The sequence below is a fragment of the Canis lupus genome, chromosome 8 (genome assembly GCF_003254725.2).
Source record: "Canis lupus dingo isolate Sandy chromosome 8, ASM325472v2, whole genome shotgun sequence".
NCBI lineage: Eukaryota > Metazoa > Chordata > Mammalia > Carnivora > Canidae > Canis > Canis lupus.
Window position 1 is genome coordinate 46437131 of NC_064250.1, and position 23808 is coordinate 46460938.

The following is a 23808-nucleotide window of genomic DNA, read 5'->3' on the forward strand; positions in this document are numbered from 1 at the left end:
TTTCACCGAGTTGCTGCAATAAGCTCCTAAGGAGGCTCCCGGCCGACTTGCACAGGTCTCTCCCACTGTGCTGCCTGGGTGACCGCTCCAAAGTGCAGCTCTAGTCCCGCACTCCCCAACTCTCAGACCTTCCGGGTCTCTCGGCCTGCTCCTACCCCTGACCTTTGACCCAACCTACCCAGCAGGGTTTTGCTTCCAGGACTCCCCTCCCATCCAGCCAAAATAAATGCCTCACTATTCCTTGAACAGGCAGGTGGTTTATTTAGCTCAGAATTTCTCTCTGCCTTCTCTTCTGGGCCACTCAAGCTTCACAACGCTGTCCTTTATTCTGACTATACTCACTTCTCATTCCACTTACCACCTCTCCCCATTCCACACCCTGCATTTGTTTGTAAACTCCTTGAGAGCTTAAATTCTACAATGCTTTCACACTGAGATACAACTGATAAACCACACAACCTATTTTCTAACCCGTCCAGCCACTCAGAGGGACCTTGGTTAACAAGGCACGTGGTGTGCCAGGCCTAGTAGTGGCAACAACCAAGCCCAGCCTATTTGTATAATTTTTTTTTTCTTTCTTTCCTTTTTAACCAACCCCTGCCCCCGCACCACCACCACCAAGCCTGCCTGTTTGAACCCAGCCTGATCTTCTCACAAAACCATCACTTCTAGGGATCCCTGGGTGGTGCAGTGGTTTAGCACCTGCCTTTGGCCCAGGGCGCGATCCTGGAGACCCGGGATCGAATCCCACGTCGGGCTCCCGGTGCATGGAGCCTGCTTCTCCCTCTGCCTGTGTCTCTGCCTCTCTCTCTCTCTCTCTGTGTGTGACTATCATAAATAAATAAAATAAATAAATAAAATATTAAAGAAAAAAAAACATCACTTCTGGCCAAGTGCCCATTGCAAGCTTCTAAAAGTTCTGATAGCTCTCAGCTCGCATCTGGAACAGGGACAGCACATAGAGAACATTCTGGAAATATTAGTCGTACAAACAAACTTTGCCTTGGAGAGAACATCAGGACATCAGATCAACTTCATGGTTCAAAAGAAGAAATGAAGGCACAAAAAAGAAGAGACTCTTCCTAGGTCATAGAGCAAGGCAGGAAAACAGAACTAGACTTAGAAGTGACCTTCCTTGACGGCCGTCCAGACCACGGTCCTCCGCACCTCGGAGCCATACACACCTAGGGTCAGCAGCCTCGGCTGCTGAGGTCACCTGAGGTCACTGCCCAAGACGTCACCACCTGTTTCTTTCTCCCTCACCTCAGAGACGCCTTTGTCTTTCCCACAGTAACATCTTTCCTCCCCTCGAAATCTCAGCTTTAAATATAGTAGCCCAAGGCAGCAGGAGGACGACTCCCGGCGGGATCAACTGGCTGCGGAAAGCGAAGGTATCCGCTGCTGGGCCTGTACCGCTCCTTCAGAGACTCCGCCTCCTCGGAGCTTCCGGGGTCGGAACTCCGCCCCCGGCGCGCCAGGCCCCGCCCCCGGCCCCGCCCCCGGCGCGCCAGGCCCCGCCCCAGACTCGCCCGCCCACACGCGGCCTCCTCGCCTGGCATGGGAGGAGCCGAGGCTCCAGTCTCCGCCCTCCCCCTAAGACCCACCCTATTGGCGTAGACAGCCAGAAGCCGTGTCCAATGAGGAGGAGGGGGCGGCCCCCTAGTCCTATCCGCTGCGACAACACAAAAAACGGACGCAACTAACTGGCCGACGCTACAGCGTGGTCTTTCCGGGTCCTGGGTCCACGCGTATCGCGTACGCCTGCCGGGCCCCGGCCTGAGGAGAGCCGGGAAGGACCGTCTGGTGAGTCAGTGTGTGCCGGCGGCGGCGGCCGTTGGCGTCGGCCCGGGGGCTGCCGCTGCTCCGCGCACGGAGCGCGGGGTGGGCTGGGCCGTGGGGGAAGGCCCGAGAAAGGGGCGGGGAGCCGCGGAGCACGTGCGACGCCGGCCTGAGCGTGGCGTGGGTGGGGGGCTGGGCCGGCCCCGCGGGCGTGAGGAGCCCCGCCCGTCCGGCCGGTTGGGTCCTGCAGCCGTGAACGCGGCGGGGGAGGGGGGCACCCCGAGGGGGCGTCCCGTTGAGCCCCGTTGCTGAGCGTGGCCCCCAGCCCCTGCCGGTGTCGGGACCGGGGAGCCTCGGCGGCCGTGTCCCTGAAAGTTGAGGCGGTGAGAACGGCTGCCGCTCCCTGAGCGTGGGCCGAGAGCTCGGCGCGGGCTAACTGCCTCGCGCGCCTCAGCCAGGTCTCCCCCCTGCAGCCCTGGGAGGTGGGTGCCTCGGTCGGGCGCGGGAGGAGGCCTCGTGAGGTTTCGCTTGCGCGCTCCCTGCCGCACTGGTCGGTGCCGGAGCCCGGGTGCGAACCCGCAGGCCGAGCTGCGAGCCGGCGGGGAAGCCCCCCCACGTCCTCGGGCTCTCGGGGTCCCGGAGGCCTCGTCACCCCCCCCCCGCCGCCGCCGGCCTCCGCCGCTTGCCCCCAAGGCCGTGGGGTGGCCTGCGGTCCCCCTCTCTAGACTCGGACAACGGGGAGGAAAGAAATCTGTGAAAACTTCCTGGAGGAAACAAAATTCCAAACACACACACACCCCCCCGCGAAGTTCTGTTTTAAATAACAATGGAAATCACGGTTGAGGTGTTGTTCTGCGGGTAACCCAGCCCCGGGGCCTGACCGGCAGGGGCGGAATTTCTTTTCCAACACGCTTCGTGTCCTGCTGGGTAAGATAACTTAGACCTGGAAGCCTCAGTTTCCTCATTTGTAAAAATAGTTATTAAAAAAAAAACAAAAAAAAACTCAAGGTGGGCAAGGCGAGCTCCTTGTAGGGGCCATTTTGTGTTGGGCCTTACAAGCTATTCAGCATTCGCCTTTTCCATATTACAGTCCAGGAGTCTGCGTCATCGTAATTACCCTGTTGGGTGGTTTTTTTTTTTTTTTAGGATGTTTCTCACTTTTATTTTTATTTTTTTTAAGATTTTATTTATTCATGAGAGACAGAGAGGCAGAGACACAGGCAGAGGGAGAAGCAGGCTCCATGCTGGGAGCCTGACGCGGGACTCGATACCAGGTCTCCAGGGTCACGCCCTGAGCTGAAGGCGGTGCTAAACCGCTGAGCCACCTGGGCTGCCCTGTTTCTCACTTTTAAATATTACAGTTAGTAAATCTTTTTTGTTTTTGAGATATAATTCACACACCGTAAAATTCACCGTTTTAAAGGATACAGTTCGGTAGGTTTTGTAGGATATTCACAAAGTTGTGTGACTCTCGCCGCGTTCTTCTTCCAGAGCATTTTTATCACCCCAGAAAAAAAACCCTGTAGCCCATGCAATTCAGAGGAACGTTGTTGGGCTCCAGGCCAGATGTTGAGGCCCAGCTGCCAGGGCTCCCAACCTGAGGTCTTAAGTAGAAAATATGGAGCCTCTTCCCTCCCTGAATTTCAGCCCTGGGCTGAAGCAAGGAAAGCCAGAGGCCTGAGGGCTCCCAGCACCCTTGCTAAGCAGACACCCCACCCCCACCCCCAGGCTGCCCCACAACCCTGAGGCATGAGGTAGCAAGGTAGGCATCTTGGGAAAGGGGCAGGGCCAGTTATCCAAGAAACTGGGATGTTCCAACCACAAGCTTTTGGGAGAGCTCTACCAAATCTTGGAGGTTCCTGTGGGGAGAACTGTCCCACTGCAAGGCAAAACCACCTTCCCAGGGAGATCCCATAACTGGGCCACTAGAGAGATCGTAGATTTGTGTTTTGTTTTGTTTTGTTTTATTTTTTTTTTAATTGGCTTTCTTTTTTTTTTTAAGATTTTATTCATGAGAGAGACAGAGAGAGAGAGAGAGAGGCAGAGACACAGGCAGAGGGAGAAGCAGGCTCCACGCAGTGATCCTGACATGGGACTCGATCCCAGCTCTCCAGGATCATACCCTGGGCCGAAGGCGGCGCTAAACTGCTGAGCTACTGGGGCTGACCCCCCCCCCCTTTTTTTAATTCACGAGAGACACAGAGGGAGCGTGAGGCAGAGACACAGGCAGAGGGAAAAGCAGGCTCCGTTCAGGGAGCCTGATGTGGGACTCGATCCCGGAACTCCGGGATCCTGCCCTGGGCTGAAGGCAGGCGCTAAACCGCTGAGCCCCCCAGGGAGATCCTTGATTTGAAGCAGGACCTGAAAAACTCCGAAATTTGCCAAACTTCAGGATTATCAACAAGGCAGAGGTTCATACTTGGAGCCGGAGGAGGTGAACCTTTGAAAGCTCTTAAAACCAAGGTAAAAATGAAATGGGATGATTTCACAACAACCATAATGGCAAGGAATGGACAAGCTAAGCTGAATTAGAAAGGACAAGTCTGCAAACCCATCTTATGGGCATGTGGGTGGAACCCAGTTAAACAGGCAGCCACAGGGATGCCTGGATGGCTCAGTGGTTGAACATCTGCCTTCGGCTCAGGGCGTGATCCCACGGTCCCGGGATCGAGTCCCACATCGCGCTCCTTGCATGGAGCCTGCTTCTCCCTCTGCCTATGTCTCTGCCTGCCTCTCTCTCTGTCTCTCATGAATAAATAAATAAAATCTTAAAAAACAAATAAAAAACAGGCAGCTACAGTGGATGCTATCCAAACAGCTTTCATCTGGAGAAAGCTATTGGCAGTTCTGAAGAGCAAAAAATAAAGGATACCAACACTGTATTTCCATTTTATCACTATTGAAATTGTTTCACGGCAAAGCATTAGAGGTATACACAGCTGCCTACCAAGATGTGCCAAAGGTTGGTGAGGAAGATTTATAGGTCTTTCAGAAGCTCTGGGTATCCACTAGATTATCCACCACATGTAGATAACGTTAAGAGTGTTACCCAACAATCCATCTCAGCCAGTAACTCCAGAAACCAACAGGAAAGCTTTGGTGCCCCGTGAGGCCAACTGCTCCGTCCCCAGGAATACCGAGAGGGCTGGACAAATCAAAAGCATAGCTCCTACCTAGATTTGCCAATACTCTTGCCGAACAAACTTGGATAAACTTCTCTCAAGAGATCTTTCTTTGGAAAAGAGAGAAATTTAAGTGCCAGCAGCCAGAGGAGGTGGCAGGCTCAAGTCTTGACTGACCTCTAAGGAGGAGATGTGCAGAGAGGTACGTGTGAACAGACAGACAGAACATGTGATCACAGGTGGGGGGGTTATAATGTGTGCGTCATATGATCGTGGGCAGGGAGGTGATGTGTGGGATGTGGTTTTCTAGGCATTCTGTTGTTTTGGGGGCTTTTCTGGCCTAGCAGTTAAAATGTTCTGGTCATTGCAAAACCTCTTTATCAATGCCTCAAAAAACTATGATAAGAAATAAGAACAATAGGTTTCAGTTAGAGCTTGAGTTAGGCAGTCCTGTTTTTCTGGTTTCTGACAAGAACAAATTTAGATTCAGAGTTTTCAGAGATCGCTGTCAGCTAAATGTGTATCTGGAACAGGACAGGTATCCATCTGTTGACTAAGAAAGGAACAACAAGCAGTTGATTGAAATGTTACAGAAGAAAACTAAATTTTCTTATACTCCTTTCCATTTTCATCTTAAAATGACTCAGAATCCAGGATTACAGTATTACCCCTTATCCAGGGGACACATTCCAAAGCCCCCAGTGGATGCCTAAAACCATGGATAGTAAAAAAACTTATTATGTTTTCTCCTATATAGACATACCTGTGATAAAGTTTAATTTATAAATTAGGCACAGTAAGAGGTGAATAACAATAACTGGTAATAAAATAGAACAATTACAACAATATACTGTGATACAAGGTATGTGAACGTGGTCTGTCTCAAAATACTTTCTTGTACTGTACTCACCCTTCTGTGATGATGTGAGATGATAAAATGCCTACGTGATGAGACGACATGTAGATGTTGTGACACAGCATTAGGCTGTTACTGATCTCCTGATGATCTGAGGGTACATCCGGAGGAGAATCATCTGCTTCTGGATCTGATGGAGGATAACTGAACCCAGGGAAAGTGAAACTGTGGGTCAAGAGATCTGCTGTACTGAATTGTAAAACTTTATACTGGCTTGCTATGTTAAACCTCAAAATGAAATACCATTGAAAACAGGGGAAGAAAATTTAAGGAAGTTTCTGCTGATGTAAATGAAAGTTTTAAAAAATATATATACCTAGTCATTTTAACCTCTTTGTGATGTGTGGTCTTTTTGTATAATCTGCCCCCCCCCCCTTTTTTTTTTAATGATTATGGATTTCAGAGTGTTTCACATTATTACACTGCTCCTGGTTGGAAGTGCTACAGTAAGTAGATAACAGAAGCCAAAAAAAAAAAAAAATCTACCAATTCAGTTAGTTTCTTTTAGGTCAACTCCAGAAAAGGATCCTACCTAGTTGTTCTGATTTAAAAATTCTATTTCATGGGGTGCCTGGGTGTCTCAGTCAATGAAACATCCAACTCTCCATTTTGGCTCAGGTCATGATCTCACAGTTATGAGTTTGGGTCTTGCATTGGGCTCAGTCCTGGGCATGGAGCCTGCTTAATAATTCTCTCTCGTCCCTCTGTCCCTCAACCTCCCCCTCTCAAAAAAAAATTCTTGGGATCCCTGGGTGGCACAGCAGTTTAGCGCCTGCCTTTGGCCCAGGGCGCGATCCTGGAGACCCGGGATCGAATCCCACGTCTGGCTCTCGGTGAATGGAGCCTGCTTCTCCCTCTGCCTATGTCTCTGCCTCTCTCTCTCTCTCTCTGTGATGACTATCATAAATAAATTTTAAAAAATTTTAAAAAAATTCTTTATCTTGCAGTGTTAAGTAAAAAGACAAGTTTTCTTTTTTTTAAACTTTCACTGAAACATGAAGTCTCATCATTTGATCTGTATGTTTACCTTTCAGTGTATATGTAATCAAACAGAATAAAGGAAATATGAAACTAATATATCAGTATTTTATGAATGCACAGGCATAAATTTTAGTTTAAATAAAAGTCACATTCAACCTAATTCTGGTTTTAAAACAAAACTGGCATACTAAAGTATTGTATATGTGACTATTGCTTTTGGTACCAAAGTTTGTTGTAATCTGGTGGCATGTTGCCTGTGAAAACAATGTAATCAGAGTCTTAATTAACTTGGGATGAGTAGGGAACGTACTTATAACGGAAAAATAGTCTCCCAAGAAGCTTCTTTCAAAAAAAAAAAATCTTTGAGTGTGCAGAGATCTTTGTGCCAGTTAGTCACTCCCCATTTTCTGCCTTCTCTTCCCCTACTCTCAGCCCCCTGGAAACAACCTCTTCTTCCCCCTCTCTCCTCCCTCTCTGTATCTGAACTTGCCTATTCTGGAGATTTCATGTACATTGATTCATAGAATATGTGACCTTTTGTGTCATCCCTTTGTGTCTGGCTACTTTCATTTAGCATAATGTTTTCAAGGTTTGTCCACATTGTAGCAAGCATCAGTACTTCACTCTTTTCATGGTTGAACTCTGTTGTACAGATGTGGCACATTTGGTTTATCCATTCACCAGTCGGTGGAAATTTAGGTTTCTACTTTGAGGCAATTAATTATGAATAGTGCTGCTATGAATGGTACCAAATTTTTGTATAGCTCTGTGTTTTCATTTCTGCTGGGTTTTGCTAAGTCATGTAACTGTTGAACCTTTGGAACAACTGCCAAACTTTTTTCCAAACTGGCTGCAGAATTTTGCCTTCCACCAGTAATGTATGAGGTTTCTCTACATCTTCAACCAATACTTGTTATCTGCTTTTTTGATTGTAGCCACCCTGGTAGGTATGAAGTGATATCTTACTGTGGTTTTGATTTGCATCTACTTAGTGACTAATGATGTTGAGCATCTTTTCATTTTCTAAGTGGCCATTTGTATGTCTGAAAAAAATGTCTTTGTTTTATTATTATTTAGTTGGGTTATTTATATATTCTGGATACTAAATCCTTATCAAATACAGAATTTAAAAATAATTTTCTTGGGGTGCTTGGGTAGCTCAGTCAGTTAAGCACCTGACTCTTGATTTAAGCTCAGATCATGATCATGGGGTAGTGAGATTTAGCCCTGTGTTGGGCTCTATGCTCAGTGGTGAGTCGGCTTGAGATTCTCTCCTTCCCTACCTCCTTCCCCCATTTGAACACGTGCTCTTGCTCTCAGATAAGTAAGTAAATCTTTAAAAAATATAAAGATAATTTTCCTCCATTTTGTGAGTTGGCTTTTCACTCTTTTTTTCCCCCCTTTTTTAGTAGTGATCATTTGATGTACACAAGTTTTTAATTTGATGAGGTCTATTTTATTTTATTTTTTTCTTGTGCTTCAGGCATTCTATCTAAGGAATCATTACTTAATCTATGATCATGATGATTTATATCTTTGTTTTCTTCTAAGAGTTTTATACTTTTAGGGGGCATCTGGATGGCGCTAGTTAAGCATCCAGTTCTTGGTTTCAGCTTTGGGTCATGATCTCAGGGTCGTAGGATTGAGCCCCATGTGGGGCTCTGAGCTCAGCATGGAGTTTACTTGGGATTTTCTCCATCTCCCCCTTCTGATCTTGCATGCGTTCTCTTTCTCCCTAAAATAAATCTTTTTTTTTAAGTTTTATAGTTTTAGATATTAGATCCATTAGAATTAGTTCTTATGTATGATGTGAAGTAGGAATCCAAATTCATTCTTTTGCAGGTGGATATCCAGTTATCCTAGTAGTTGAAATATTTTACTTTCACCTCCTGAATAGTCTTGGCATCGTTTTCAAAAATCAATTGAGGGGGGTGCCTGGCTGTTTCCATCAGTAGAGCATGCAGCTCTTAATCTCTGGGACATGAGTTCAAGTCCTACATTGGGTGTGGAGCCCACTTAAAATTTAAAAAAAAAAAAAACATAGCTGTGGTGGGTTTATTTTTGGACTCTCAGTTCTACTCCAGTGATCTGTGTTTCTGTCCTTATGCCGCTACCACATTATCTTGATTACTGTATCTTTGTATTAAGTTTTGAAATTGGAAAGTGTGAGTCCTCCAATTTTGCTTTCTCAAGACTTTTTTTTTTTTTTTTAACTGTTTTGGACCCCTTGCATTTCCATATGAATTTTAGGATCAGCTGCTCCATTTCTACAAAAATAGCAATTGGAATTTTGATAGGGATTCCATTAAGTCTGTAAATCAATTTGGAGGCCATTTTAGGTTTTATAATTTATGACATAGATATGTTTCCATTTACTTGGGTCCTCTTTAATTTCTTTCATAGTGTTTTATAGTTTCAATGTACAAGTTACCCACTTACCATATTATATGTATTTCTAAGTAATTTATAGTTTTTTGATGTTACTGTAAATGGAATTGTTTCTTTCATTTTCAGATTGTATCCTGCAACCTTATATAATTCATGTATCCCCTCTAATAGTTTTGCTGTTGATTTTTTAGGATTTTCTCTATATAAGATCATGCCAGCTACAAATAGAAGTACTTTTTATTTTCCTGTTTGAGTGCCTTTTATTTCTTTTTCTTGACTAATTGCCGTTGACTAGAACTCCCAGTATAGTGTTGAATGGAAGTGGTGAGAACAGACATCCTTGACTTGTTCCTGATCTTGGGGAGGAAACTTGCACTCTTTGACCATTAAGTGTGATGTTAGCTTTGGGTTTTTTTTGTAGATGCCCTTTATCAAGTTGAGGAAGTTACCTTCTATTTCTAGCTTTTAATCATGAGAGGCCATTGGATTTTACCCAATGCCCTTTCTGTATCTATTGAAATCATGTGGGGTTTTCCCTTCCATGTATTCTGTTAATATGCTGTATTACATTGATTGATTTTACTACGTTGAATCAACCTTATATTCCTGAGATAAATTCTGCTTGCTCATCATGTATAATCCTTTTTATATGCTCCTGGATTTGGTTTGTTAGCATTTTGTGTGTCTGTGTCATGGGTATATTGATAAGTAGTTTTCTTGCGATGTCTTCAGTTTTGGTAATAGGGTAATACTAGCCTCATAAAGTGATTGTGAAGTTGTAATTTTTATAGTCTTTTGGATTATTTTTTAAGATCCATTCCCAACACAAGGCTTGTACATTTATAAGTTACTTGATAAGTATTGCCTAGTCATTTTCCAAAAAGTTAAATCATGTTTGACTTTGTAAATGAAAATGCCTAGAGCAAAAAGGGGCTACCTGGAATTTTAAAGTAGTTGTGAGGTTGTTTTGTTTTTTGTTTAGTTCAGTGAACATTTACTGAGAACAAGTAGGTCATGAGTGCTAGGAACAGAAGGAACAAGGCAGGGTCTTTGCTTAGAGAATTCATGTTATGTTAATCTGAGATGGGACTACAAAGTTTAGTACAGAGTGATAAGGGCAAGCAAGCATAATGCATAAAGTGGGTACTGAGAGTGAACTATGTCTGCATTCGGGGAAGACACTCCCCACCCCTGAAATAGGCTTCTTAAAAGTACAAAAAGATACCAGTTCATCCCACTCTAATCCTTTCTGTGTTCAGTCAACTTCTATTTATTATGACCTTTTAAGATGACTTTGGCTTGATCTTGCTTATTAAGTCAGTTAATGCCGTCAGTCTTTCCTTGTGTTGCAGTACCTGAACCTGCACTTGTGTGAGTTACTGGTTCAGACATATTCCAAAATCAGCGCTCACCAGTTATTTCATTATTTATTATGTCCTTGATTTTGCCACTCCTCTTTGGAGGATAATGGTGTGGGCATGCCATGCTCCTGCCACCTGATCTGCTTTGACTTACCATTACATGTGTTCTTCACTGTAGTCCTGCATTACTTCACAATTAAAGCAAACTGACATCCTATGTACAGAATGTGGAATCTAGAGAAATTATCTTTTTATAGAGTTGCTAATAATCTGTCAATAAGGGTTCTTTTTCTAACACTGGCCCTATTTCCCTTCTGCTGCATAGTTCTTCTTAGTTTGTAACTTAACTAGTTAGTAAATACAACTTTATTCTTTTTTTTTATAAAGTTTTTTTTTTTAATTTTTATTTATTTATGATAGTCACAGAGAGAGAGAGAGAGAGAGGCAGAGGGAGAGGGAGAAGCAGGCTCCAGAGAGAGAGAGAGAGAGAGAGAGGCAGAGGGAGAGGGAGAAGCAGGCTCCATGCACCGGGAGCCCGACATGGGATTCGATCCCGGGTCTCCAGGATCGCGCCCTGGGCCAAAGGCAGGCGCCAAACCGCTGCGCCACCCAGGGATCCCACAACTTTATTCTTAAATAAAGATTAAGATAATTGATCCTCAGGGAGACCCATGCATGTGGTGTCTAGGAACCATGAAAGTGGATTGCTTAGGAAAATGAATAAAGTTATTGTACTATAGGACAGGGGTGAGGGCAGCAGTAATATTTACAGAGAAGGGAAATATGGATAGGTAAAAGAGCAGACAGAGAACTAGGGAGAAATCATGGGCTCTGAACCTGCTGAGTCTGCTGTCACCGTAGAAGTAGATAGTGGCAGTAGAAGTTGATGCCCAGGAGGGGTATTAGGGGTTAGAGATGAACCTGCATTGGCAGGTGAGATGGTGGTATAAGTGTGAAAAGATCTAGGACAGTAGAAGACAGACACAGGACAGGTGACCCAAGAGAAACCTTTGAAAAGGATGAGTTTGACAAGTAAAGGGAAAACCAAGAGAAATGTTCCCAGAAGCCAAAGGAAGAGTGATGCTTTGTGGCATCACATGTTTTAAAGAGAGACCACTAACTTTGGCAGGTAGGGGGATCATTAGTTAAATGCCTCACAAGAGCATTTTACCAGAAGGGTGAGGAAGGTAGCCTGACTGCAGTGGGTTGAGGAGTGACAGGGAAATAGATGGGATGTCTGCACATAGACCATGTGCTAAGGATATCTTCTTCCTTTTGGGTTGGAGATGGAGCACATACAAATTAAAAACCTGAGCCTGTTCATAAGCCGAGATATAAGGACAGGGGAAATTGGTTAAGCATACGGGAACAGGTGTCTGTTGAGTCTGAGGAGGAATAAGAGCAACAGCCAGGTGGAATGGGTTTGCCAGGAAAAGGCACAAGGACACCTGTTTCCCCAAGACAAGTGGAAGACCATTGGAAATATTAAAGGCAGATACTTGTGGAAGAGAAAGGGTAAAGTTGTAATAGTCATACCTGGCAACATCTCTTTTCTACATGAGGTGGAGAGCTATACTAACAAGGAGGATTGGAAGAAAGTGGAAAGGGAATTTGGGACAGGGATAACACCCTGAGTTGTGGGGAGTGACTCCGACTAGGAATAATTAAAGTAGTTTAATTCATAATTTCCCAGCAGAGAATGAAAATAAGACATTTATGATGGCCCCACCTCAGCATGGCTATATGCTTTGCTTAGTAGTGCTTATTAATTCTGGCACAGGACTGGAGAGCGTCTGCTGAAAGTAATCCAAGTTGTGGAATGGCCCAGTAGGGGAGGCAGACTGTCTGAAGCAAGCAAACTGAGGACTTTGTTACAGAATTCACAAAATGTTTGGGTAAGTACTGGACCAGGAGTCCAGACTTCGGGTGTGCTGATGCCAACAAGCATTCCCCATTCAGAAGAAGTTGGAAAATAAAAGCAAATAGTTTTCTAATCTATTCTTTGGTTGCATTCAGTCCTAGAAATGTTCTTCTAATTTTGTGATGGCATTTGAATGTGGTTTTAAAGTATACTGAGTTTAAATAAATAAATAAATAAAAGTATATTCAGTAAGATGTCATCACTGTCTCCTGTTAGTTGGGGCTGGGGAGGGGGGGATGTGAATCAGGTGTTAAGAAAGCATGGAACTCACAGCAACTAGTCCGTGTACCACAGTTTGGTCTTTTTAAGAACTCTTAATGTGATTCCCAATGTTGAAACTGGTGGTTAAGAGATAGATTCAGGCTATACAAGATAAGATTTGAAAAAGCCACTTGAAATATTGTGGCACTATCAGTAAGAAGTGTTTTTATCTCATTCCTTACTTTAAAAAATGCATTTGCACATCTGTCCCTTTAACAGCTTGCATACTTCAGGAAGCTAAACCCTTTATAAAGCACATTGAGAAATCCTACACACTGGCCCTCATTTAACTATGTTCACAGTTTTCCCTGCCCAGTACTGGAATTGTGTAGGAGAAAGTGTTCACTGTCATCTATTCTCTATAAATAGGGATGTGTGTGGACTGAAAGAAAAATTATATGCTCTGGTGTTATCTGGTAAAGAAAAGAAAGAAGAATAACCTAAGAGTTCTCATGCCGGCCTCAACTGCCATCTAATGTAATTGTGAGAATCTGTCATCACCTCACACAGTGACCCAAGGAACCAGAGGTCGGCAGATTGGCAGGCCAGGTATCAACGGTGAGGTAAGAGAAGTGGCTACAGAAGCATGGGCTTTCCTCGGTGTCTCCACCTGGAAGCGGCCCTTTGTAGGTGTGGTGTGGTGGCTCTGGTGAGAACCCAAGTTGGGCCATCCTCTTGCCTAGCTCTGAGCATGAAGGAAATATCAAGAAGCAAACAGAAAAGCACGTGCATGTGCACACACACACATTTGTATGTGAACTTTCTTTTTTTCTCTCTTAGGAGCAGAAATGTATAAAAACAACTGGCAGAATAGAAGACGTGGGAGAAGGAGCCACCAGCAGAACTCTCGGCTCAGACAGCATGGTTCTGATGAGAGGCAAGTGCTGCTGCCCGGGGCCCCTCTAGCACTGTGGCACCCCTTGGTTGTGTGGGAGTCACCATGGTTCTCACCACAATGCGGGGTCTGAGCTGGGGCCCAAGAAGAGTCTGCATCTCTAACAAGATCCTAGAGGGTGCCGCTGCTGGAAGTCAGCCTGCCTGCCACACTTGGAGTAATGAGGAGATACAGCCACACTCTTCTTTCTTTCCAGAGTGACCATGACCTCTGGCCAGAGCACTAGCCAGAGGCTTAGAAGTAAGACATTATCAGGTAGAACTGGAGAGCTGTTTTTCTAGTTTGCAGACTTTTTCCCTCTCTCTCTCTCTCTCTCTCTCTCTTTTCCTAGCCAATGAAAATAGCTAATTCAGCCCAAGATCATAGAAAGGCTAAATATATAATACTGCATTTAATAAACACAAAAGTGTACAAAATATTACAATGAACATCATATACCCACTACTCAGCTTAGAAAGTTAAACTTAACCTATACTGAGTTGAAGTCCCCGGTGCAAACCTTTTCCACTCTTACTGTTCTTATGGCCAGAAGTCCTATTGGCCCTGAACTATGAAGAGATGTCTTCTGGTGTGGGTGGGTATCTTGGGCCGAGACTAGATTGTATTTCCTTCATGCAGAAGTCTTTGCACCAGAGGAGGACTGCGTGCCAGCAGTCTCAAAACTTCTCCACACTTCAGACCTCCTCCTAACATGGACAGTCAGAAGATGCCAAATACCAAGATGCTTCCTACAACACATGAACCCAAACAATAACAAAAACCATTAAAATGTTTGACATTGCTTTTGCCTATGTGAATTTGGGCAAATTACTTAATCCTTTTGGTCACTCTTGTACAAAAGAGAAGTATTACTTATGAGGTTTGCAATACTGTATGGAAAGCCTCTGATGGGCTGCCTGGCTCAAAATAGGCCCTTCATACACAGTGGGCCTCATTAGGAGCAGAATAAATCTATTACTCTTAGGCCAGAGTCGCAGACTTGACCCATGTTGTAGAATGATCAGGATGATGCCCAGTGTTTGTATGTTTTGTAAGGAGAACTATGGATATTTTTTGGGCCCCACACCTTCCCACAAGAGTACAACGTGTAGCAAAATATGATCTGTGCAAAAAGGAGTCGCAACTCTGCTTTGGCAGAGTCATGTGGAAACATGCTGGACAGCCACCTTCTGGGCTTTGTGGAAAGAATGGAGCAGCAGTCCTTGGACTAGAAATGTAGACATTTGTCATAACCCTTAATCCTTCCTCCTCTTGCTGCTGATTACAGTTGAGCTGCTTCAGAAAGCTCTGGGCCATAAAAAGGGAGAATGAATAATTTTCTCTGAAACTATGTAGTTAGTATTTACAGACAAAAGAGAAAGTTCTTTCATCTCTTCAGCCTAGTTATTCCATTTGTATTCCTTTGGGGGTTGGGGAGGAAGTTCTTGATTTTGAAGCAGATTTTTTCAGGATTCTAAAATTAGGTGTTTTGCTCTATCATTATATCCTTCAGCCTGTAATTGCCACAGAATCTGCTTGTAGCTTCACAAATCAAGTGTTCAAACCATGGCACTATCCCAGTATTAACTGAGCAAATCACCTCTATGCTCTGACCCCCCAATTTTTCCATCTGTTAGGTGATTTAGCCTACTGCTAAATCCAATAAAGAATAAAATGCACCTGGCCTTGTAACTGCTGTTGAGCTGACAAATGAGCCCAGCTGGTAATATTCTTATTGGCAAAGATTATTCCTCTTTTCATCTGGAAATTTCAAAAAGACCTCACAGAATGCTCAAGTGAGGAGATAAGGAAAGGGAATTACTGTGACACACATCCTGTTAAGGATAAGGAGCCAAAACTTTGCCTTAACTTTAGTGTGTGTGTAGTAGATAAACTGCTTTCAAGGAGAAGGGAGAAGTCACATCTCCCCAAGTAATCAGAAGGGTCAGGGGGCCATGGAACTGCCTGAATTGACCCCTGCAGGATCCCACAGTCAGAACAACTGGGACTCAAGCCCTTCACTGCAAGTTACTGTGATTGTGTGTCAACAGGTGTAACTCAGTGGCAGAGCAAAGCCCACAAGATTCTGGTCCCATCAGCGATGATGAGTCCCCATCGACCTCATCCGGCTCAGCTGGGAGTTCTTCTGTGCCAGGTGAGGCAGTCTGCTGAACAGTAGACATCCTGTGGCTCTGCCTGTGGGAAAGATGAAACCTTGTCATCTGGTTACATCTCTTTGGCCTCTTTTAGCCCTCTGTGTCTTTGCTTGCATGTGGTTATGTTCCATGTATGTCACCAGCCCATTCCTGGCTTGGAGGAAATTCTGGAGCAAATCAAAACACTAAATACCCTGGGTGTGTCAGGAATGGGGATCCTGAGGCTGACGGCTCCTCCCATGGGCATGGGATGGTGACTGACAATGTTAGCCCCACCTTCTGCCCCTCAGAACAGATGGGCTCTGTGAGGGGTGGTGTGGACAGGCCCCTGGGTTCCTTCTTAGGTGGGTCAGGGCAGTGTTCTAAGTTGAAGTGGATCTCATTTCTTTTGACTAAAGATCTGCCAGGGTTTTACTTTGACCCCGAAAAGAAACGCTACTTCCGCTTACTCCCCGGACATAACAACTGCAACCCCCTGACAAAGGAGAGCATCCGCCAGAAGGAGATGGAGAGCAAAAGGCTGCAGCTGCTGGAGGAAGAAGACAAGCAGAAAAAGGTGGGCTCCACAGTCCTAGTGGCCATCCTATCTCCCACTGCTGATGAGAGGTGCCAATTAGATGCCCCCATACCACTTCGCATGGTACACTTGAGGGCATGTGGTGTCAAGCTTCCCCCATAGGAATCTGATGAAGGGAATGAGAACAGGCAAGAAATCTCCCACCCACCCCCCTTTCTTAACCTGCAAAATCTCATCAGTGATTCTCACATCTTGTCCTTCCCCAGAGCTGTCTTGAAAAGTGGTGTGATACAGTTTCAGTAACTGTATATCCTAAGTAGAAAACCAAGGTGTGTGGTTTGGGTATGAGGATTTCCTGCATTCCTTCTGGGGATTAGATGCTAGGACATTTAATTGATTTTTGGGAGCTCCCAGGTCACCACAGGTCAAATGGAATGCAGACCTGAGTGACCAGTGCTATTCTTGCACTCATTAGCAGGGTGGCTTCATCTCCTCACCTGGCTTTCCCAGGTAAATTGATGGGGAACTTGGTGGGCACCGAGCCAACTTTCCAGCTCACATGTGCTTTCTTGTGATGGACTTTTCCTCTTGCCAAGGAGAGGAGACCATCAGATCTCTGTACACATAGTTTCTGCCAACTTGGTGCATACAGTTGCTTCTTTGTTACATCCTATGAAACCAAAAGCATTCTCCATTATCCCATAACATAAAACTTTATTGAATCTTTTTTTTTTTTTTTTTTTTTTTTTTTAGAAAATAGCCAGAGTAGGCTTTAATGCATCTTCATTGCTACAGAAAAGCAAGCTGGGTTTTCTCAATGTCACCAGTTACTGCCGGTAAGACAAAGCCTCATTGCTAAGCTTTCTTCTTTTCCTATTTCTTATTTCCATAGTCCAAGAAGCCAATCAGGATTAGAGTACATAACCACTCTGAGGAGTCTTCACAATGATGGAAGGGGCCACAGCCTGCCTTCTGCTAAAATCAGCCCTGAGAAAATCATTTTCCCTTTAGAGCACGAGGAGAAACTCCTGCAGGAGGCCAAGGAGAGAGGAGAAGGGATCCAGACAGAGATCCTGAGCAGAAATTTCTCAAGATGTTCCCTCTGTGTTACTCGAAATCATTTTCAGTGTAGTGAAAGGTCCATAACTTCATTCCCATGAGATTTCTGCCTCCTCCCATTCCAATGAATTGTCACCCAAAATAGAGCATTCAGCAGATGTATATATACTGAATTCTGTATATTTGTGATGTCTAGTACAATTTTAACTAAAACCCTGTAAGTTAGTTTGATACTTTCCCCAGTGTCTAGAAGACACTGAGGTTCAGAGTGGGAGCGATTGGCTCAAGGTAAAGCTAGAGAGGGTGGGATCTGCCTGCCTCCACTGCCTGAGTGCCTAAGCCCTGCGTTCTACTGCCTCCTGCTGTGCACGGGCAGGTGAAGAAACATCATGGGGGGCACAGCACTTACTTTGGAGCAGAGTCCCCTTTAGAGAAGGGCAGCCATGCAAGGGTTACCCACCAGGGTAGGTAGGGTATACCTCACTTCTGTTCCCCTCCTAAAAAGGAAAGGAGTTAAGGTCTACCTCTACCCCTCTCAGGAGGAGACTGTAGGTCCCTTAGGGTGGTGGCCTATAGTGTGGAAAGGGAAGGGGCTCCATACTTGGTTCTTAATAACTGGGTGCTCTTTAGCATGCTGTTTCATTTCTCAGAAGTGTTGTTTTCATCTCGGGAGAGTTGTAATAGATTTATCCAAAACCAAATTGGTCTAGTTCTAACTTTCTTTGACCCTGTGAATGGGCCACCCATTTCTTGGCCTTAGTTTTCCTAAGAGTTCTATAATTGAGATTACGTGGGATCCTGATCAACTCCATTGCTGATAATTACTTGGGATGTGAGACAGCTGACTAAGGGAGGTGGTCTCTAGGGTGTGAGCCAGACCAGAGAGCCTCTGGATATCTAGGTACAGCATCCATACCCTCCTTGCCCCTCTTTCCCTCTGCAGTTTAGCTCATGAGCTGCGAGTGAGCTGCATGCAGAGGAAAAAGGTCCAGATTCAGAGCTCGGATCCCTCCGCTTTGGCAAGCGACCGATTTAACCTCATACTGGTGAGTGGGAGGGAGCTTCCTATGGGTGCCAGAGGTATAGCTTTTATCCCCTGACACTATGTGGCTTAACATTGGCTTTTATCAAGCCTAGCTATGTGGAAGCCAGTGCCATGAAAGCTTGTAGTGTCCTCTTGGCTTTACAGTCCTAGCATGTGCCTGGACTACCTGCTGGCAGGTGCTGAGCTGACAGGGCAAGGCATGCTGACCATCCTTACCCCCACTATAGCTCTGTCTATTAATCTGAGAGTCTGGGCCCACAACACACTGAGAACTATCGCAAAGTAATTTTCCCTTGGGTATGTTGGGTACAAACTGAAAGGTACACAGTGGACCAAGGGCTTCTAATCTTTCCTATATTGGGGTATTATCTAGTGGCCAAATCTGAAGTTCCAGTGTCCTTCAGTAGCAACTATGTGTTAATTCCCTTGCTTGCTGGCTCTGACCTAAGTGGCTGGGGCCTGCAGGCCTGTACTCCTAGGCCTGCACATCCAGCACTCTGTTATCATGTCATTTATAGGGAGCAGAGTCTTACTGCTTTAGGTTAGACCTAGAGCTGGAAGCCAAGGCTAAAAGCCAGAGCCAACTGCTTGAATCCAGAGTTCAGAGAAATGTTGACAGAGGACCCAAGGGTCTGCTGAGTGAGACTAGAAGCTTGAGGCCACAGAAGACCATGACCTGCCCTGCAAACCCTGTCCTTCCTGGAGGCTGCGGGAAAGCTGAGGAGAATGAGAGGATACAAGATGGAAAGGCTCAGTCTGGTGAACTGCTGACAGGACTGGAATCTGAAGCCACAAGCTGACCCTGGAGGTCTTGCCCCAGGAGAGTCCTTTATATAAAGGGTATTCCAGGACCCACATTCTCTCCTGTGGCTCTTACTCCCCCATGGGTTTGGGAGTACAATTTACTTGAATCATTAGAAAATGTTCTTGCAGTTCATTCCCCTCAGAAGCTCCTTCCCTGGGGTTCTTCAGTAAAACTGGGTGGGGATGCACGTGCTGGCTGCTTAGTGTGACCTAAGCTATCAGTCCTCATGCTTCATCTCACACAGGCCCTGCACTGGCACGTACAGTTCTAGATGATTAGCTGGCTCTGTGGACCAGAGTGTTGGGAAGGGTGCTTTGCCACCAAAGATCAGTTTTTCAGATCTGATTCTAGTCACTGTAATGATTCTTCAGGAAACGTGCTTTCCAAGTAAACTTGAAAAGTGAATACATTTTCACCAGCATCCAAACTCATGTATGTATATTTATAAATATATATAAAACACATAAATATATAGGGTTTTTATTTTGAATTTTTAACCATGTTTTTTAAGTGAGAAAAAAAATAATTCATATCCCAGTGCAATTTTTTCTATTGTAAATATTTTTTCAGTGCAGTAGCCTTTTTTTTTTTTTTTTTTTTTAAATGGGGAGAAAAGCACCTGTAAAATAGGAATCCAGTTTTGGTGTTTGTTTTGTTTTTAAAGATTTTGTTTATTTATGAGAGATCTAGAGAAAGAGAGGCAGAGACATAGGCAGAAAGAGAAGCAGGTTCCATGCAGGGAGCCCAATGCAGACTTGATCCTGGGACTCCAGAATCACCCTGAGCCAAAGGCAGATGCTCAACTGCTGAGCCACTCAGGCGTCCCAGGAATCCAATTTTGTATCCTCCTTTTACTCCTTCACAGGGGTATAACTAGCATTTTCCACATTATGTGTACTGTTCATGATGGCTATATGTCACCATGTGGCTCATCTAAACATTTCGCATGGGTGGACCCTAGAACTCTTCCACACCCAGTTCTGAGTGGAGTCAACTGTGTGGACCTCAGACTTCTTGACGGTGCCCCCTCACTGCTGTTATCCCTGCTTCTGGATTGTGAGACTAGATACCTATCAGTCTTGCCCAGTGACAGCTGGGCTGAGTAGGGGCAAGTTAGGTTACTTCTATGCTTCCTCTTGGGTGGGAGCGCTCACCAGGTAGAAGTGCACGGAGCGTGGGATCTGAAAGAGATAGGCAGATGATCTTGGGCAGTTCGTCCGGCTCAGCCAGGGAGGTGACCTGCAGTCTCTTTTCCCCTCCAGGCGGATACCAACAGTGATCGACTCTTCACGGTGAATGACGTAAAAGTTGGAGGCTCCAAGTACGGCATTATCAGCCTGCGAGGCCTGAAGACCCCCTCACTCAAGGTGCATATGCATGAAAACCTGTACTTCACCAACCGGAAGGTATGTTGTCTTTCCAATTAATTAGCCTTGCCATTGCCTTTGATCCAGGGGCCCTGCTGTAGTTGGCCCAGTTCAGAGGAGAGGAGAGAACTTTATGGAGAAGGTGGGGCTTGAGTACCTATCCTCCCAAGGGAGAATGGAGTCAGAGATCTTGAGAACCCATAGGGGAAGAAAAGGGCCTTGAGTGTCTTATCTTGGAAGGGAAATCCTGTCAACAATTGAGAGAAGGCGTGAAACTTCTTTAGGCTTGAAAGGCTTCTCTAACTGGTTGTGCAGACCTCCCCTCCAGGAGGATAGAGGTGATCCAAAGGAGCCCTTGCCAAGCACAGAGTTCCTGGGCAGTGGGCTGTGCTAGTTTGGGTGGACAGTTTTCTTGTGCATCAGTCACTCAGCCAGTCCATAGCCTATACAGAAGTTACATAAATTTAACACAGCCTCCTGTCCAGGGTGTGTCAATATTAAATTCCCCTGGGTGATGACTGCGTAAGAAGTGGCACCATTCTGTTCATTGGGAACATGGACCACAAGATGGACACAAGGTGAAAATGGTTTCTGAGTGAAGTGAGATACAGTATGCCTTTTTCAGAGTTAGGTTTGTTTCCAGCTATTGCAAAGAAGCCATCCCTACACCAGAGAGAGTAGCAGAATTCTCACTGTGAGGTCCATGCTGATGGCAGAGGACCAAAGTGTAAGGGTTACTTCCTGTTCCTCTTCAGGCCCTGCATGGTGGAGCAGGGAACTTCCCTGTTCTGATGCTTGTTCCAGCCCCTCTAGGAGTGAGAGTGAAGAAAGAAATACCATGTCTGTATCCCCACTAGTTATTCCATAGGAAAGCATTTCTCTTTCTCCGTGAGCTAGCAGTCAAACCAATCTTTCCTTCTCACTGTGTTCTTCCTCACCAGGTGAACTCTGTGTGCTGGGCCTCACTGAATCACCTGGATTCCCACATTCTGTATCTTTTGTTAGAGGAAGAGGTTTGCTGGGCAGGCCATGGCCTAGTGTGGAGCTGGGCGTCTGTGGGGTTTGTGAGGCAGCATCTTAGTGGTCAGAAGTCTGCACCATTTTGTACACGTCTCACCTTTGAGGAAAGAATAGTGCAGCTAAGTGGCAAACAGGATGGCTGTGGAGCACAGAGAAGTAGCGGGGTTCCCAGGGTGACATTTATGTCACTTTATGCCAGACACAGTTAGGGACAGGAAAGCCTTAACAACAGGAACCCCACAGCCTCCTGAGGTGAAGGAGGAGGAGCTCAGAGCTGCAGTGGTTTGAGGGTGGGCTGGGCCTCTGGCAGTGGAGAGACCAAGGGCGGACATCAGTAAAGCATCCTTCGACATTGGACCATGGGTGTGTGGACTCTCTGCCTAGGATCCCTGCCAGAGACAGCGCCTTTTTGTTGTTGTTTTTATTTGAGAGTGAGAACAAGAGCAAGAATGAGCATGAGCAGGGCAGGGTAAAGGGCAGAGGAAGAGGAAGAAGCAGACTCCCTGCTGAGCAGGGAGCCCAACAAGGGGCTAAGTCATTGATCCTTGGGATCATGACTTGAGCTGAAGGCAGACGCTTAAACTAGCTACCCAGGCGCCCCCAGAGACAGCGTTCTTTAGAACATTCTCCATTCTAGTCTCTGCCATCTCAGAGAACAATCAGGACTCTTTTACTAAGAGCACAGGAGTACAGTGTCAGGCTGGTTGGACCCTCCCTCTGGAATCCCTGGGGGCTGTTGATGATGGACAAGAAAACTGTGTCCTATGCTTCTGGGACTAGTATTGTTTGACCCAAAGCCACATGTTCATGAGTCTTATCTTTGATTCATTTTCATAATAAATGAATTCTTAAAACCCTGTAACCACTCATACCTAGTGCCTACTTCACGAGTTGTCACAGGGCTAACATTAGTTAATGTCTATGAATGCACTTAGCACTGTGCTTGACACATCACATAGGTCCTCAACACGTGATGGCTGAATCAGAACCTGTTGGGGGTTTTTTAATTTGTCCTATAGCACTCTTTTTAAAAGCTTATGGTACATCAGAGCTCTGGTTATAAACTGCGGTTAGTAAATTGAAAATTTATGTGGCTTTCATGTGGTGGGATTCTATAGGAGTGTAAGACCATTTGTTACTGTGATGATGTTCCCAGAGGACAGAAGAGACCAGGTCTTAAAGGACAGAAAACAAGAACCTTGCTCTGATTTCTGATCTTAAAACAGGATGACATTTCCCCAGGTTTTCTCCTTATGCTAAGGAGAAGATAAAAATCCATATAAGTGGCTTTATTTTTTTTTAATTTTTATTTATTTATGATAGTCACACAGAGAGAGAGAGAGGCAGAGACATAGGCAGAGGGAGAAGCAGGCTCCATGCACTGGGAGCCCGACGTGGGATTCGATCCCGGGTCTCCAGGATCGCGCCCTGGGCCAAAGGCAGGCGCTAAACCGCTGCACCACCGGGGATCCCCATGTAAGTGGGTTTAAAGAGCGTGGTGTATAACTTTGTCATCCGCTTGCCCTCTGGTGGTCATTTCAGGTAATCTCCAGGCTTCTGTGTTCCTGCTGCTTCTGCTGAAGGTCATGGAACTTCTCCCTTTACCATAATGTCAGTTTGTTGAGCCCAGTCCTCTGCATTTCCCCTACAGAATGGGGAAAGGTTAGGCTTGAAGCTGCCCTTCCTGGGCTTTCCAACACCTGTGGCCTCTGAAGTGACCAAATCTGGTAATGGCCTCATTAGTATCACACCAAGTTTGGGGTAATCTAGATCTGAGTCCTGGTAACTAAAAGTGCACCTGGGTAGGGATCCCCTCCACACATCCTTGCCTTCCAAACCCAGAAGCAAAAGAGGTTTCTTTAGGAAAGACTTTGGCTGCCCAGCTGTGGGATTATCATTTATAGCTTCAGCAGTCTCCCTATTGGAAATACTTAACAAGGGCCTACTGCCCAAGGCAGCGTGACATGCACACATCACACATTCAGACAATCAGGGATTTTGCCTGATTGCTTTGCATGTGTTTTCAGTGAGGGTGTGTGTGTTTGTTCTACCAAAATCTATTAAACAGATGCAATCCCTGTGCAAGTGCTAGAGAGGGCAGTGCAGGAGGCGTTCAGTCTCTGTGGGGCAGGTGGATGCTAGCAGGATGGAGAAATTGGGGTGGCCTTCCTAGAGGAGACAGAGCTTCCAGCAGAAGGAAGAGGCAGAGAGGAGCTTGGCACATGGGACAGTGGTA

General features: G+C 45.5%; 1 protein-coding gene across 9 annotated transcripts in view; it reads left to right on the forward strand.

Annotated features, from left to right (window-relative positions):
- Positions 1-1664: 1664 nt before the first annotated feature.
- DCAF4 (DDB1 and CUL4 associated factor 4) overlaps positions 1665-23808 on the forward strand; it is a 29923-nt gene continuing 7779 nt past the window's right edge. For 2 of the 9 annotated variants that reach the window (XM_025443762.3, XM_025443768.3), the window contains exons 1-10: positions 1665-1803; positions 12328-12442; positions 13099-13292; positions 13510-13606; positions 15655-15758; positions 16158-16315; positions 17030-17112; positions 18279-18381; positions 20448-20591; positions 21494-21543. In XM_025443762.3, the coding sequence (XP_025299547.1) occupies positions 13518-13606; positions 15655-15758; positions 16158-16315; positions 17030-17112; positions 18279-18381; positions 20448-20591; positions 21494-21543 (731 nt within the window). In that variant the 5' untranslated portion in view covers positions 1665-1803; positions 12328-12442; positions 13099-13292; positions 13510-13517. Of the gene's footprint in view, positions 1804-2130; positions 2262-2472; positions 2707-4580; positions 5104-12327; positions 12443-13098; positions 13293-13509; positions 13607-15654; positions 15759-16157; positions 16316-17029; positions 17113-18278; positions 18382-19079; positions 19221-20447; positions 20592-21493; positions 21544-23808 lie in introns of those variants that run through there. The other 7 variants (XM_025443767.3, XM_049113691.1, XM_025443765.3 and 4 more) reach the window with 6 other exon arrangements.